Source organism: Antrostomus carolinensis, unplaced genomic scaffold (genome assembly GCF_000700745.2).
Source record: "Antrostomus carolinensis isolate BGI_N321 unplaced genomic scaffold, ASM70074v2 scaffold43624, whole genome shotgun sequence".
Lineage (NCBI taxonomy): Eukaryota > Metazoa > Chordata > Aves > Caprimulgiformes > Caprimulgidae > Antrostomus > Antrostomus carolinensis.
The window spans coordinates 3327-21058 of NW_010309523.1; the positions used below are offsets into that span (position 1 = coordinate 3327).

Below are 17732 nucleotides of genomic sequence, written 5' to 3' on the forward strand. Positions count from 1 at the left end.
ATTATTTCTTAGCAGGTAGTTTCCAAAACTTTCCTTTTCCCAGATGCTGGAGGGAATTACACCTTCCAAATATACCTCATTTTAAGCAATGATGAGATGCTCCCTGTTGTTTTGCATTTACCTTCATTCCATTTTTGAGTTATTTCAGAATCATCTAGGTGTGACAGAGACAATTATTTTTAATTGTTGACCAGAAGGAAGGATCCCAAAGTATGCAAAGTTTCCTTAACAAACAGCCCTGCTTTTCCGTGGGTTTTAGCACCGTGCTCTACCTCATGCCAGGAAGGTGTGCTCAGCAGGTAAAGGAGTGCAAAGGAATTGGGCCCCATGTATTTTTGACTTCTGAGTTCCCAGCATGTTACGAAAACAGAGGTTTTTTGATTTTTGGTTTATTTTTTCAACAAAATGGCTTCTGATTCTGAGGGTTCCTAACCCATTCCAGAAGGCTGGGCAGGTGTTGCAAGCTCAGTATTACTGGGGCATAACAAGCAGGGTCAGGAAAGCAATTTATGACATGTCACCACTGGAGGCAAACATGGAGAAATTACATTTGGAAGGAAGCAAAGTTGAGGTCAGCAAATGTTTTCAGGTTCAAAAATAAAAGCCAGCAGTTCTCATGGGTGGTTGCTTTTTTTTCCCCATCTTCCAGTCCTGCAGTTTCTTTGTTTGAACTCAGCCAAAACTTACCTTCCATCTCCCTTTTTCATGTTGAAAATATCTGGGTTCTGAGGATCAGTGAGTGACAAATGGGGACAGGGAGATGATTAGTCTAAAAACATAACCTTCACCTACCTTTAAGCTGCTGATTTCTCACTTTTAGATACCATATACTTATTTGTTGTTGCCTTTTCAAGTATTAACAGCTGAGAAGATGCTCTTAGGAGTAACCTTCATACCACCTGACATCTAAAAACGCTGCTAGCAGGACAGCTGGGTTCTTTAAAGCTGATATAATGTGACTTTTCTCCCTTGGCTGAGAGGGGAGCCTGGACACCAGGATATTTCTCTGCTGGAAATGGCAGTGCAGCAGAAATGCAGCACGACTTGCACGAGGTGCTCTAAACTGGCTCACAGCTGAGCCGAGGGGATAAAGGATTGTTACAAACTAATAAACGGGGAATTGCAGATCCTTTTAAAATTCTGTTTTCTTGAGGATACCCGTGCAGATTTAGCACAAACCTCAGTGCAAGCCTCTGCCCCCCACCCCAAAGGCAAGTGCATTTAGTGGTGGTGTGGGAGTGCTTCCCTCTCGCCTCCAGCAAAGCTCCCGGCCCACGCTGGGGCTGGATGGAGGCAGAGCGGGTCTGGCCGGGTGACAGACACAGCGAGGTCTGTGAAATGCTGGCGCCCTGTCTTGCAGCTGGGACACACGGCTGTCCTTGTTCCATGGGTTATGAGAGGATTTCTTGGTGTCCCAGGCGGCTCTGCTTGTTTATTTATGTTCTGGCAATCTGCAGAATTACAGTGAACTACATCCTTCAAGATTTGCACAGTCCCCACCTATGAAATAAACAGAAGTCTCAAATATTTAAACTAAAGCATTGGATTATCAGTTTATTACCAGTAAAAGGCCTTATCGACCTTAAGGAGCTTGAGTCACACTTCTCCTCTGATATTTTTTCTTTTTTGGTGATGCTGGCTCTAGGAAGTAATGGTTAGGACTGCAAAACTGTCTTTTGTTTACCCTAAGTAGGATGGTTCACTTAATTAAAGAAGGATAAAAGGAAGTAAGTTGTATGTAATGCAAATTCCACCCATGCAGTTCCTTGCTAGAAGGAAATGGGTAGAGTTCAGTGTAGATAATTACTCGTGTGACAGTTACATTGCGTTGGGTAGAAATGCATAAGGGAGAAAAATCCTTATGTATCATTGTTTACAAAAGGAAGCTGAGGCCTTAGCAAAACCTTCTGTAATATTGTGGGTCTCATACCTTCTTCACAAGCAGTGGTATTTCTGAGGCTGAATGCAAATAAGCAGAGTTCACCTGCTTCTCATGGGGTCAGTGGAGCATTTTGTCAGTTATGCATTCCCCGCATGCACTGAATGGGGGAGTTTATAGTTTTTTGGCTTAGCATTGTATTGTTGTTCTAGAATATCTTCTACTGTCTGCTCTCAAGGGGCTGGGCTAGAGACCTTCTTGCTCTGATAAATTCCTGCAATTCCTATGTGCCTAAGAACATCTCAGAGCCATTCTTGATCAATGGGTGTCCTTCACTAAAGCTGCTCAGGGGAAGGAGGAGGAAAAGTATTTTAATAAGCCAGCTGAGATTCTCCATTGTGCTGGACATTATTGGAAAGTGTAAAGTGAGACAATGACTGAAACTGAGAGAAATCACCCAAGTCTGTGCTCACAGTGAACTGAGCGGTGTTTTTGTTCTGGGATGCGCATCGGAGTGAAGAACCATCACCAGGGTCAGAGCTGCTGGCTTCCAGCCTGGGCCTGCCAAAGCTGCCCTCGGTGGTGGTTATGTCTGAGGTGGGAATGGCACATCATGTCATGTACAGCCCTCGCTGAATGGACAAAAATCTGTATCAAGTCTGCGATTAGTTAGGCTTCAGTAATTTTGGCATTTGGAGATGGGTGAGACCAAACCAGTCTGGTGTTGCCAGAATTTGGCCTTGCTGTTCCCTGTGTGATGGTAACAGATGTGTTCACATGTGGACTGTTCTGGGAGACCACAATTGCCTGCTTTGAAGTTACCCTTTATCCTATCAGCTGTCTCTCATCCAAAGGCCATTTCTATATGACTTTGTTGCTTAGGAGTTTTTTGGGTAGGGACAGTAGAACCTCTTTTCTTTCCTTTCACTGGGACAAGTTAGACAAAAATATCATTGCAGACAGTGCAGCCACAGCATTTTTAGTGGAACAGCTTTTCAGAAAACAATTATATTAAATATATTCTCTCTTCTCATAGCTCACAGCCACTCTTGGGCTGCAAAGGACTAGACAGTTCATAGCTATGAGTGGCATATTGCAAATTAAGAGAAGGTGATGCACATCAGAAGAGCTCTCATGACGCTGTGGAGCTTCCTTTTGCAATGGCTAACCAAAAGGCAGGTATTTTATATATTTAATGACAGTGAGAGAGGAAGTGTGAGCACAGAGAGTGAGAAAGACAGTGGTGTGACTGTGGCCAGAGGCAGAATGTACCTGGGTGGGGACGTCTGTTGTTCAGTCTGTGCCTTTTCAGCGGGACAGCCCTCGGCTGCCGTAGGAGCACCTGGATTTCAGTGTGAAGGTTACACACTGGCTGCACTTGCTGTTATCCAGCCATTTGTTACTTCAAGAGCCATGTTTGTAGGCTTGTGCAATACTGCTCCTACCTGCATTATTGCACCTTGAGGGCTTGTCCATGTGTAAAAGGGAGCACTTACATCAGTCGAGGTGCCACAGAGCTAAGTGAGACTCAGACATCTGTCTCCCTTCTGCTGCACCAGCCCCATCGGCTCCCAGTTCCCCAGCCCAGGACTGCCATTCCTCTCGGTGACTGCAGCTGGTGCAGGCTGCAGCCCACAGCAAGCTCCTGCACTGGGCAGAAACTGGGAGTGCACTGCTCCCTTTCTGGCTGCAGCCGCAGCACCAGACCCGGAGCAGGGAGTCACAGTCCAGCCCCCACGGACAGGAGGTTTTATGCTGGTTTTCAGCCCATCCCTCACAAAGAGAAAGGCCATCTTATAGTTGGCTTTTTATTTCTTCTCTGCTGGTAAAGGACATCAATCGAATGCCATAGCATTGTGCCTATGAGCATTGCAATAGCTGTCAGGGGTTTGCCTGTAAAATAGTGACGGCAATACCTCTGCATATTTCGTGGTGCTGATAGCAGAAGAAATCAGATGGGAGGAAGAGTGGGGCTGGATCCTCCAGCATGGGACAGGGGGAGGCACAAGCTGATCACAGACTCTGTATGGGTATGGCAGCTTTGGCACTAAGTCTTTCTGGTGCTGTTAACTACAGCGTGTATTGGGAACTGCAGTATGACTGCGGTTGCCACGACCACATCCATCATTTTTAATACAATGCTACTCTTGGTTTTGACCTGCCCTACAAGAGCTGTCTTGACTAATAAGGATATTGGGAAGTGTCCACATATTGTAAAGCAAAAAGAGGTTATTTCCTTATATTGTGAAAGGAAATGTGATAAAGAGGTATGGACAGAGGCAAGCAGCCTTTCCAGCTTTCTGCTATTTTCATCTGGCTATGAATAGTCTGGTGAGATCAGTATCATCTGTTCCGGGTTTTGTTATGTTTTGGATAGAGATGTTTTTATATTTTTATTACCTGGACCTATATGCAGCTCCAAAGGGTGAGGTGAGTCTGGATGGTCCTGCACTGACCTAGGTGATGAAATTGGGATGTTAAATACTGTCATCATTAGTGGGTCCTGACTACCAAATTGTCAGGTTAAAGTTCCTAAATTCATTCTCTTCCTTTGCATGCACCGTCTAGTCAATGAAATCTGCTTGACCCATGGTGTATATTATTAGTCTGTGCACATACCAGCGCTGAGGAAATCTTGCAGCATTGGGAAGGAAAGGTGCATGCTGAGAAATCAGAACTGAGACTGGAGTGCCCCACAGATGGTCTGTAGATAATTCCTGTCAGTAGGCAGATGACAGCAAGGGCACTGAGCTGGTACTGTGCATCTGAACAGTTTGTGCTCAGGTTAGTTATGAAGAACATTAATATAGTTCTGTTTTGAGCTGGAGCTGCGTTGAACCTCCCAGAAATAAAATGAAAATGCAGACAGTGAAGGCAGCAGCCCCTTCAGTATCTGCCTTTCCAAAAGGGGCTGGCTATGCTTCATGCCTGCCAGGCTAAGCAAGCATTTAATTTTCACCTGATAAAACTATTTGAAAGAGAGTTATTTAAAAAAACCAAACAACTCCCCAAACAACACCTTTCTGTACTGTAATAAAAAGAAAAAACTTGAAGAGGGAGGATATATTAATTCAGGCGAGAGGTCTTCAATATACCTTCCCTCATAAATAGCTCTTACTGCTGCAGAAACCCTACGTGGGATTAGTCAAACTATTTATTTTGGAAAGCACTCCAGAACTACACCTTCTCAAACTTTTCCTTGAGGGCGCAGCTGCATGCCCATGACCTGCACAGCCAGGAGTGGGCATGGGTAATTCAGTTCGTTTTGATCACATGTGTGGGGACACGCTGTGAAGCGCCGAGGAACGAGGAAATGAGCATTGATCAGGCTGCAGGCTGTCCGGACGCACTTTCGCTCGGTGTTCCCCAGCACAGGTTCTTCCCTGCGAGAGGATGTTGCGCTCTGCTGAAAAAGGTTGGTGTTTATTTGCTGAAGGGGGAAAGGGGCAGTTTTGGACAGGTCACAAATTTCCATGTCTCTGCTGGCGTCAACGGGAGTCTCCCCAGATCCACACTCAGCACCTGACCTTTCCCTGGTTGTCAGCTCCAAAACATCTGGGACTGCTGTTCTCCTCAGGTGGCACTGCTCTTTGCTGGTGCACAGTCCAGGCAGCTGACAAAGGGAAGGTTTATTTCTTTTACCAGTGTTCTTGGCTATTCTGCAGGTGATCAGAGCTCTCCTCTCTCCAAGGGGTCGGCAGAACCATTAGCTGTGCCCCATTGAAGGTTGGCATTGCCTGTCTCCCTCCTGGCTGCAGAGCTGCAGCCGGGCACGGTTTACACCACCTCTCCTCGCAAAGCCAGTCTCACAGGTGACGATACCAGGGCTGTAATACAGATCTGCATAATGAGCGATGTGGAGTAGGTGAATGCAGGGTAATCCTTACTGGGTTTTTTTATAAAGTGCTTGGGGATATCAAATGAAGCAAGCAAGTGGCAGGTCAAAACGAAACAAGGGCAGATACTTCTGCATTTAAAGTAATGTGAGACTGTGGGGCTTTGAGGATATTGCAAATGCTTAAAATTAATGTGATTTCGGAAAGGAATTAGAAAAATCTGTGAAATGCAGAGACATTGTTCCTGTTTCGGGGAGTCATTGCCCTGTACCTTGCAGGAAGCTGGAGCGCAGGATGGCTTGCGGTACTCTCTCTAGCTGTGTGCTGTTAGCCCTTGTTGAAGATAAACTAGTGCATTACAGGGACCTCCAGGCTGGTAGCTCTGTGTGGCCTTTCCTGTGTTTTTAAACTGAACGCTGAAAATCTGTTGGGAGATAAGATGCACACATCCCAGTATGGTTTTGGTGCCCATGCTTGGTCTCTAGGTTTGACAAACTGCACAGTGGCGTAACACACAATCACAGATCTTTTCTGGTGACAGGAGCATTTGCTGCTTCTTGGGGAGGAAACCACAAGAAATCAAGAGCTCTTACAGTAAGAGATGCAGCCAGTTATGCCACAAGATAGGCCATGCTTCTGCTTGTCTCCACACCCCCTCCACACCCAACATCTGTGAACACGGCTGGGCATGCGAGTCAATCTCTTTGTGATATTCTTTTCCCCAGAAAAGCGGTTATAAGGAAGAAAGTCCTTTGGACATCCATGTGCTCCTTTGCTCAGATGTATGGGCTTTCCTGTAGCCATGATAACCCATTGTGTCCATCTGCTTTTTCGTGACAAGTGGCAGGACCCAGCAGGGTGTGCAGCAGGGCTGCTTCCCCGGCACGGGGACATCGTGGTGCTACAGCATCTCAGAGCAGCCGGAGTTTGCTCTGCACGATTTGCACCAGTCTTTGAGCAGATGCTACTGATCCAGACACAGTTTAATCTTTCACAACTCTCCATTTTGCTGCTGTTGCCAGAGAGCAATCCTGACCTCGGAGGGATCTCCCACCGGCAAGGGGGAAGGAGAGTGCAACTTTCTTTTTGCTTGTCACAGATTGTCCAAAACCAGTTTACATCAGGGGGCTGATGAAGGTGCTTGTACTTAAGAGGTCCCAGTCTAGGGTAAAATCTGCCCCGGCGCTGCCCCATGACTCCCTCATTGCCCTACATATCTGGAAGGCTCTGGTGTTCCCTTTCCCTGCCGTTTGCAGAGGTGGTGAGGCAAGGGCTGGGCAGGACACACAGAAAGCATCCCCATCTGTGTGAGACCCACGGGGGTCCTGGCTTTCCTATGGGTCTGGTGATTTAGGTGTTTGTACTGCATTATCCCTGTGGTCTCTGAACCGTTTCTTAACAAGGCTGTGAGAGGGGAGAGGATTATGTGCAATCTAACAAAGCAGCTCAAAGGTGTGTGGTGCTGCTTAAGGAGCTGCAGGATTGAGCAATCTGGGGGAGTGGGCGATGGTTAGGTACAGGTGCAGGTACAGTGCACCTGCCTGATAACGTACTGTCCATGTCAGTTGATTTTTATCCTTACTCTATTGTGCTTGCAGATTCATGTAAACAAATAACACACTCTCCCTTATCGCTGTGCACCGGAGTGGTTCATGATGGGGTTGTCCTGTTTCAAGCCTCTGCAGCAGCCAAGACACAGCAGCGCTGTGCACCCATCAGAGGCTGCAATGGCTCAAGTCACAGTGGGGACAGCCCCGTGGCCATGACGGGTATGGAGATCATTTCCCAGCCTTGTGTACTCCTGCAGCCTTGGGTCAGCTCCTGAGACTGGCAGCAAAGCCTCCAGGTGGAGCGGTCTCCAGGACCAGCTCACTTTCCCACAGCCACTGCATGGAGTGGTTTGATTTTTAACTATTTAAAGCAAAAGAAGGAGGTGGCTGCTTGGTTTCTGTTAACCCTTTCCTTCTAATTCCACTAAGATAAAACATTCTCAGGGAAAAAGAGGCTATTTACTGAGAAGAAGCCTTTATTCTTTTTCTAATTGACTACATACTGATGAATAAATATGAGTCCTTGCTGAAAATGTTTTCTGAAGTACTTTCAGCCCACACATCAGTTCTCGAGAAGCAAGTACTGTGAAAATTGTGTCCCTAGATACTTTTTTAAAAATAAAATCTGTCCCAGAAATTTCTGTAAATGTCTTTGTAGAAGCAAGATTGTGCTTGAGAGCCAGAGAGAGTAGATGGTTGGAACCAAGCATGGAAGAGCCGTGCCGAGCTGGGTGAAACGTAGTTTTAAACGGGGGAGACTCATCAGGGCTTTTTATTACTGTTTCCATTTTAACTATTTAGAGTAAGTAGTATTGATAGTTTCTCAGATAACTGTAGTGTGACAAGCACAGCCATACTTAGCTCAAAGAAATATGAAATGTTGTTTCCTTCCCTCCATTTTTTTTTTCAAATAATTACAGAGTTTTTATGAAAATGCCCATTCCTTTTATGAGCTTTTTAATGCAGTGTTCTGTAGAATTTCTTTGTAAGCATTAAGGTCAGATGCCTGTTCTTTCTTCTAACTTGTTACATCATTGTGAAAAAGGCAAACATTTGGGAATGTATCATCCACAAAATAATGTAAATCTGTGAAATTATGTCAAATGAGCAAAAGTTCAGCTGAAATACCTGTGCTTGACTTTGGATATGCCAGTTGAAGGAAGAGGTGCGCCATGTGGAGACGGTCCAAAGGAGAGTGGCAAAAATGATGAAGACCCCAGCTCTGAGGAACCTGAAGCAGCTGGGGTTGGTTTATGTAGAGGCTGAAGTGTAAAACCCTGTGAAGACAGGCTGACATCTATCAGGGAGATCTGATAGGCAGAAGTTCTTGCTGCCAGTTAGCTAAGCACTGAAATAGGTGTGAGGTGGACCAAGACTAGGGGTGATAAAAGCCTTGAGGTTAGGGACTGGGCCTGATGACCTTCAGATCATGTTTGCCATGAAAGCTGGGGTTTATTCATTTTTAATGACCTGATTCCCAGGGCTGTGGCTTTAGGAGAAAAAGCTAAGTATGTTGAAACCCACAGTCACCTGATGGCCTTGGAAGCAATGGAAAAATCTCAGCTGCTGGGCTAGGAACTGCCTACATGGACATGAGCAGAACTTCTGCTCCTTCGGAGGTGTGCCTTATTGCCTCAAGTTGGCCAGGAGGGAGGAAAAGGAATAAAGCAGCAAAGCAACGCATGATTTACTCTTCCTCCACGCCCTGCAGCCTCTGGCCATTTTCAGTGTCTGTTGAAACACTAAGTGATCTGTACCCATACGGTTTGAATAGCAAATATCAGTGCAGCATAAAGCAAAGTGCACCCCTATTAGAAAATGAGCAGCCTCTGGTATTTTATAGCATAACATGCAGCAGTAACACTTGCAGGTCGTTGTTCTGTCATTTTCTGATTGCTTTACAAAGGTTGGCTGCTTATCCTTGGTCTCATTTAGGGCAGAAAGAAGTGAGGAAAAGAAGAATGGAGGTAAAAAGCAAGCGAGCAATTTGGTAATTTATAGCATATTTTTCTTGTAGCGTGCTGAAATGACTGTTTACCTGTTAGTAGGAAAGCAGATAAAACCAAATATTGTCTTGGTTAGGTTAATACCGCGTGAGGAGCTGTAGGACGGGGAGGAAAGTAGGGCAGCTTGTTTTGGAACTTGTGCTGAAGAGCAAATAAAAACCCTCAGTGTACACGTTCGGTTGCCATATGTTGCGCTTATCATAAAAGGCATCTTGGTGTTATTTCTTTGCAGGGATGCTTGAACTGCACAGAGGCAGACTTCCCCGTTGAAGAAAGTGCATGCCAGAGGTGCTGGGGTTGCTGTTGGTGAGACAAGCTTGTGTTGAGGCAGCTAAGGCGGGCGGCAAGCTTGCTCCTTCCTGTGCTTGCCTGTTTGATTGACGTTGGCTTCCCAATCGCTGCGACTGTGCCTGAAGAAAAGCAAAGGAGCATAATTTTGCTGAGAGAATTTTCCTGGCAGAGGAAGGCATGCAGTGCAGAGAGGCGTGCCAGTGAAGAGCCTGGAAGTGCAAGTCCAGGTGCTAACGCAACTTCCACCCAAGCCATGCTGTTGTGAAGTCCTTTTTCTCCAGCCGCGTCTTGCTCAGCACACCAGGGCGAGCTGCACAGGGGCTGCCCATGGCATTGTGGCAGTCTGGGCTAGATTAGTTCCTGGTGTGTCATTGCTTCAGCTGTTTGAGGAACTGAAGAAGATCGCAGGGAAGATGTTGGACTTGAGCTTCCTGACTGAGGAGGAGTATGAGAAGCTGATGAAGGTTCTGCAGAGAGACGCGGAGCTGAAGAAGAAGGATGGGGATCGTATCAGGTGAGAGAGCATGCAATAGCAGCAGGATGTGAGCTTCCCCTGGGAGGATTTTTGTACTTCTTTTAGAGAGGAGAGTGTCTGTGTTTGTGTGTGTGCACACAACAAGGAGAGATGCAGGCTGCAACAGTGCTGTCCCTTCTTGCTCAGATCCTGATGGGTCTTTTCACTGCACCTCCTGCTTTCTCAGCCATCCTGCTGTCACTGCTGTCCTCTCTCTGCAGGATTTCAGGGCTGGACTCTCCTTTTGAGTTGATCAGCAGCCCTCAGAGACACCAGGGGAAATCATCCCTTTCCTGCTCTGAGGAGGAGGATGCTGGTTTCTCAGTATCAGAGGTCTGAGCAGGGGTCTGAGCAGGGCTACCTTGTCCTCCTTACTTGGTAGCACAGAAGTCCTGTAGAGTGTTTTTAAATGAGACTTTACATCCCCATCTCTGCTTTATGTCCCTCTGCTGCTCTTTGAGGTAGGTGTGTATGCAGCATCCATCATGCAAGCAGAGAGGGGCAGTGAGGGACTACATAATCCACCAAAGGTTTGCAGGGAGCCATTTCAGAGCCAGGAATTGCTCTCAGTTCAGCTCACTTGCTACTGGCCATCCTGGAGCTCAGATCTGGTTGATCAGGATTGCTTGTTGCTGCTGTCACTTTTTAAATGCCAGCCGTTAGACCATCTGGGTTGACAGTATGCACCGGGCTCAGGAAGCTGGCACCAAACTCTCCACAGCAAGAAAGGAGTATCAGTGAGTTACAGTAGGAGAAGCTGCTCGGGAAGGAGAGCTAACCGTGTGAGTGCCAAAATCAGCATGGCAGGAGCAGCAGGGAGGGGAGTAGTGTCTGGGGAGAATGCTGCGGGGACAGGTTGCTCCTCTAAATAACATGATTTATTTCCATGGTTTGCATCAGATTTGATCCAATAGGCTTCGCTGCTCGTAAAGAGATTAATAGACAAATAAAATGGAGAGGTACAGGACCTGCAAACAGCCCCACCCCTTCCCAAACCATCAGGGCTGGGCTGCATAGCAAAGGGACAGATCTCCTTCCCGCGTGACTCCAGTTTGGCTTTTTAAAATTTGGAAGAGGTCATGGCCTGTGTTTACAAGGTGCTGTTCCCATTTCAAATAAAGAATAAATCAGCTTTTGTTTTAATGCTGTTTGACCTTTGTGATTGCAGAGAATAATCTCTGGATCCTTCGTGGTACCAGGCAGGTGAACCGTATGGATAATTGTTACGAAGGTAGCTCAGAGGAAGTCAAAACCTTGGAGATCTTTTTGGTGTGTAATGTTCTCATTGACTTTCAGGCGGATACAAGGCTCCATCAAGGATGAAAAGAAGAAGAAGTTTGTGACAGGTGAATGGTTTTCAGAAGTGAAGGCAAAACGGTTTCAGGAAGACTTAGAGGGGCCAGATCTACTTCGGGCATCCATTAGAAGGAAAAAGGGCAAACTAGAAAGTAAGTATGTTAGTGTGCATCTTACGAAAACAAACTGATGGACCAGAAAAAAGTGGTCAGTTATGGGGATCTCCCTGTACTTGACAGCCTGTTGGGGGCCGGCCTTTGTGTTGTGATAAGGGGATTTTCAGCTAAGATTTCAGTACTAGAAAAAAATATGTGATTATCAAAATCAGGACCCAAAGGAGAAAATTACACTGTGGCAGAGGACCAAGGCAAAAGCTGTTTATCAGCTCTGTGCAGTGAATGCCTTTTCCCCACTTTCAGCTTCTGTCTTCCAAATTGTCTGTTTATCAGAAGTGACTGGTATAATTTCTTGTCATAGAACCAAAAAGGGAGGGAGATGATGTAGGGCAATTTCTGCCATCAAATTGCTATGTGTGGGTCAAACACTCCCCCTAGTTCCTAGAGTGGTCTGACAAAGACAGCCAGGTGCTTTTGCAGGCCCTGAGGTAGTGGGGTCAGTCATGTGTCTGCAAAGGGAAGGAGTGCCTCTCTTCTCCGGGCAAATATTTGCCCACTTGAGAGGGTCTGTGTCTAGCTTTTTACATGGGAATAATTCCAAGGCACAATCTGGTTTTCAAAGTAAAAAGGGCTTTGTGGCCAAGTGTGAAATGTACCCAGGCTACTGTGCCATAGCAAGGGCATGTCTGGGACCATGTGCTAATTCCAAGCAGATGTATTGCATGTTGTTTGACGTGCACATGAACTCTCATTGTGGTATGTAAAACAGATCAAATCAGATTTGTCGGCTCAGGGCAGTAAGAAGAGATCAGCCCCGTGTGAAACAAGCACAACTGTGCTTTGAGTCCAAATGTAACCAGCCTGGAGCTGGCACTTTGTGCTGAACATTTGTACAAAGCAGAACTGGAGATGATTCACACCCAGTCCTCAACGTGAAGACAGGCCAACCGACTCTGCAGCAGGACTGAGGGACTGCAGCCCAGAGCCACACAACCTCCTTGATTGTTTGTCAGGGTGGATAATCGCAGATGGTCAGACATGGCTGGTGAGTTGCTGGCTGTTGCTGCTCTGGGGAAGCCACAGCCCTGATGTCTCTAATATAAGGACGCTATAACTGGTCTCTGTTCTTTTGCAGTAAAGGCTACTGTTAGGTAAAGGGGTATCATCTTCCATCTGTCCAAAACTCAAATAGCATCTTCACCAGTTCAGTTCAGCCCTCTTTCCTGGGCCCAGCTGCCCATTCCTGTTGTGGGGTAGCAGCAATGTAGATCACTCCTTTGTTTGGTTGGCCTCATTGGCCAGGATGTCTCTGTAACATTAATTCCCTGGGTGTAGTATACCCCTTTTAGCTGCACATTACTTAGACAAATTCTCAAAGCTAAACGCTGGCTAGGGACTTCACTAACCGAAAGCCTCATTTTCCTTTTGCTTCTTGCTTATCCCTGACAGCTCTCCTCACTTAGCATAGATTCATTGGAGCTTCTGATGCAGAACTGGCCCATCATATTTCATCTGAAGTTGCTTTTATCCTTGGTATTAAGGATTCATTATGTCATTAAATTTACTATTTTATCATCCCTCCAGAATGCTAAAACATATAAAACCTTTTCCAGCTCGACAGATTGGCCTGGCCGTTTCTGCAGAGCATGTCCTGCTGTTTGAGGGTGTGCATTTGTGTTTGCACCCTCTTTACATGAAGAGACAGACACTTCAGCAGCCCCTCTGCTGGGGCCCAGGTCAGACGAGTGCTCTGTCATCTGCAGCCCACCTTAGTGACCAGCAGTGAATTGGATTTGTCTGCCTCTTGCCTTGCCAGAGGCATCAGCACGTGGAGCTTGCAGCCCATTTCAGGAAAGCAGAATTTGAAGTACTGGTGGTTTCAGATTTCACTTTTACTGCTGATGTGCATGTATGAGAGGTGGCCTCAGGTTATCATCTAAAACAATCTCCATGTTCATGTAGCATGTAACATGCAAGTTATGTCTCTGCATGTGCATTTCTTGACTATGCTGTTTTAAGAAGGAAGAAGCAAACGTTACTAAATTACTATAGCAATTATGTTTATTTTTATCCCTCTTTCTTTATCAGCTTTTTTCTTTCTTTTCCTTTTTCTATTCTCAGATTTATTTTGGTAAAGCATGGGCATAACATGACTTTATACCTTCCTCTTACTTTTCACACTGCCATTTCACAGCACTGGTTGAGGACCAAGATTCTAGTGTAGGATCAAGCTAATATTTTCTCCTTGCTGTTGCCCGTTGTGCTCTCAGCTCCTGCAGCAGTTACTGTATAGATTGCCTCCCTTCACACGTGAGGGCAAACACTTCTCTCACTGACTTGTCAGCAAGAGTATTGCACCAGGGAGAACAGCCTTGGCCCATCAGGGAATAAGGGTGAGGCCCTTTGCAAACAGTTTGTCCATGCAGCTCACTTTCAATCTGCAGTAGATGAGAGAAGGGCCTTTGCTTGCCATCTTGACACTTTTTTTCCTTCTCCTGGAAAGACCAGAGTCATTCACCTTCCGTCAGCTTTCAAGGTGATGAGGCGGTGCCTGTTCATTTAGCCAAATCAATGTAACATGTTCATGACTCCAGGGCTGTTAATCCCAATTTAAGTCTTTGTGCTAGGGAGTGAAATGAGAAAATTCCTGCATGGAAAAGCCCCACTGAGGTAATTGCTGGCTTTCCTTTTGCATGGTAAACTGGCTGAGAAGGGGTGGGAATTCCTGCCTGCACAGGGACATGTCCAGTGACCTTTTCTGCAGGAGGGTTTTAACATTCAGAAGGGAGGGCTGTGTGGATCCCTAAGGGTCTTCACAGTTAGTATTGATTATAAAAGAAGACACTGATAACTGGCAGTGATATAAATCTATAAATAGATAGATACCCTATATTTAAACTACAGCCTGCAGAGCAGCACAGATGGATGAATTTGGTGATAACTTCTTGAGCTTCTGTGCAATGGGTGAGAGCTAAAAATCATCTAGGAGACCATTTTATCCCACTGAGGCAATTCAGCCCCAGTGGCATGGTTAGCTGTGCTTTCCCCGGGTGTTGGGTCTCTTTGGTTGAGAGTGATAGGAAACAAGTGAAGCAGCTGAAGTATTAGAGCAGGAGTGGCTGTGTACATACATATATGAATAAATGTATGGACAAGTTAAACTGGTCAGGCCACTACTAATGTCTGTTGGAATCTGCTGCTTATTCCGTCTCATCCTAAAGTTAGCAAAGGCTAATTTGATGGATTAAAAGGTACTAATAACCTGTTTGTTTGTGGTTATAGAAGCCAGGTAAAGCTGTGTCAGTGGCTCAGCCATTTTGAAGGGCAGTGGTTTGGATGGGAGGAAGTGAACACCTCCCACTGACCCTGCCATGTGGGAGAAGGGAGCTCTGTCCGAGGGCAAAGTGTCAGTGAAAAGCAAGTATGACACAATGCCTTTGGAAGTGAGGTGAGAAATTAATGCAGTCTTTGGCTGTCAAGGTCTTTTCAGCCATGACAGGCAGAGGGGAAATGTGGGAACCTTGTGTTTGGTTCCTCTACTTTTACAGCAGCTACCTGCAGGCATCTCCCTCGAGTCTGGGGCAGAAGAGGAGGACGTGGCTCACTGTATAAATAAACGCTTCTCAGCATGCCGTCCTGTGCCTGCACGTGACGTGGCCTGCACGTGCCCACCAGCCATGCCACAGCTCATTTCTCCCAAAACAATGTTCAGTGATGCTTTTTGCTATCTGCATTTCCATGGACAGAACACAGTCCCTCTCTCAGAAACGTGCTCTCTAAAACTGGCTTGTTCTTACACAACCAGACGCCTGTCTTCCAGCGGGAGCAATCCCCCGACTTCCTACTGCTGTGGCGACCACAAAGCCACCCAGCTGCCATCTCCTACATGTGCCAGATGTGTGGTCCTGATGCAGACAGCCCCAAGCAACGCCTGCCATGGCCCCCTGCACCACAGGGCCAGGCACTGGGTGGGGAGGAAGGGTTGGGACTGCAGCACTTTTCTCCATGGGGATGCAGAGGCAAGGGGGAATGAAGTTCCATAGTCAGATATGCCTGTTATCCGTGGGCTGACTGTGCTGGTGCTGGATGGCACTGCACATCACATTGATAGCACAGCCCATCTGTAGTACTGATCTGCTCTTGGGCTTAGTGCAGTTTTCTAACCAGATAACAAGCAAGGATATACTATTTAATGTCACATCTGAATCCTTTGAACCTCTGATTCTATTGTGTAATTAAATATATCTAAGGAAATTTGGCAGGTTTTTTAACAGGTAGAATTACTCTTTAAAATAGACCTAGCTGCAGGTGAATAAATATGTGCAGATCTGGTTGACCAGACTAGTTTTCCATGGCTGTTAGAGAGTGTAATCCTCTTGGTTTTGCAGTAGCAAGAAAACCTGTTTGCCAGCAAAATGTCTAATGCAGCCTGGCAGGCTGCTCTAAAGGTTGCCAGTCTTCTATTGTTTTTTCTTCAGGGTCTTAGAAGACATAGCTGAGCCTTGTGCCAGGAAAAATAACAGTGATCTCCTCATTAACTGTATTGACCTCCTCCTTTGTTTGCCAAGATCCGATGACTTTTGAGTCAAAACAGGAAACGGCTGAGTTTAAATCCTGGAACGGATTAACTTTATTGACAGCTGTGGCTGTGTCCTGCAAAGGTTTCCAGTGGTGTGACAGCTCCAGGCACGAGTCAGGTGTTGGGCAGCTCGCTTTGGCCTCTCAGACCTGTGGGTCTGGAGGTGCCTTTGCTGTGTAGGAAGCGTGGGTGATGCTGCCCCCGGGCCTCCCCCATCCCAGGGAGAGCAGGCAGAGCCCCCCATCAGCCATCTCCTGTTAAATCCCCAGGGTTTGTGCTGGTGGGATGCATTTAACAAGCCTTTTCTTTTTCCAAACAAAACACACCGACCATTACAAGTTGAAATAAATGTCATTTCTTGATTGTCTCTGTTATATTACAGATGAGGCCAACGAGCACATCCGGACAGGTCTGGAAAGCAGAGCTGTCCTGAGTCCTGCCTTCCCCGAGCACACTGCTGGTGCAGGAGAGGAGAGGTAACGGCGACTGCTTCTGCAATGCTCTGCCTGCTGCTCTTAGCTCTAATGAAAATTAAATGCTACCCATTAAATCCTGGTCTTTAATTGAGTTTTCAAGAATATATAAATAATAGGTTTTATAGGATATTTTAAAAATCCTTTTTCCAGGAATTATCAGAATATCAATCCTCCCCCAGTAACTAAGTGCTAATGTACTTATCCCAGAAAGGTCTTTTCCTGCATGATTTGATAAGGGGTCAGTAAAGTGGAAGCTGTCTCTAACGTCAGGATATTCTGGTTAGTTTTTCAAAGTAATTATGGGTTTGTTTGTTTAATTTTTGCCATGGAGCAACACTAACAAAATGAACAGTTTGAGGAAACCGCTCATTTCCTGCTGGTGCCAACCACTGTGTCTGGTGCTCAGCCCTCTCCATCCAGGCTTGGTAGGATTTCACGTTGTGCAGACTGAGCAGAAACACCCACTAAAAGCTCTTCAACAAGCAAATCAGTGACTTCACTCAATATTCGTGGACTATGGAGAAGCCATTAAAATATTCACATATTCATTTGTTGGTGCTCCCATCTCATTTGCATTTTTTTGTCAGCAGAATGAGGAATCATTCTTCACAGGTGGCAGTTGCTCCAGTTAAATATTAAATATAGGCCTTGATATTTCCAAACCTCTTGCAGCTGGTCATTGGGTGTTGCTTAATCCAGAGTCAACAACCTTGAGATGCTCCTACTTTGCCAGCACAGCAATGGTCCTAATGGTGTTTTGGAGGTTGATGAAATCCTGAAAAGCTTGCTGTGTTTTTCTCTTTCAACCCTCAGCACTAAGCATTCTCATCTGAAATCTCACCAGCTTGACTGCTTCTCCATCTAGAGAGCAGCCATCACTAGACTCTCCCAAAGATGGTAGGAACAGTCAAGTAAACTACCTGTGATATATGTTTCTTCCATTTATTTACCAGGCAGTTAGTAATCAATTTATATTCCAAGCATGAAGATTTATAACCTGTACTATAGTTTTACCCTAACTGTTGTTGTCCTGATCATTCCTGTAGTTTCCAAATCTTCCATCAGTCCGGTTGTCTCTGGTCTGAACTGGGAGGTGTGGCCTGTTCCTTCCTGGGCCATAGCATGGAAATGCATCTCCCTCCTGCATGGCTCTTGGGCTCTTCTGGCATGGCTGCTTCCTGTGTTTTTT

At 46.0% G+C, this 17732-nt stretch overlaps 1 protein-coding gene across 1 annotated transcript in view; it reads left to right on the forward strand.

The window, feature by feature from the left end:
- Positions 1-9942: 9942 nt before the first annotated feature.
- Positions 9943-17732, forward strand: part of LOC104523530 (synaptotagmin-like protein 4) — a gene marked incomplete at its 5' end in the record, with an annotated part of 21937 nt that continues 14147 nt past the window's right edge. Inside the window, 3 exons of the mRNA XM_010166144.2 lie at positions 9943-10076; positions 11373-11524; positions 16450-16543. Coding sequence (XP_010164446.2) covers positions 9943-10076; positions 11373-11524; positions 16450-16543 — 380 coding nt within the window. The remainder of the gene's footprint in view (positions 10077-11372; positions 11525-16449; positions 16544-17732) is intronic.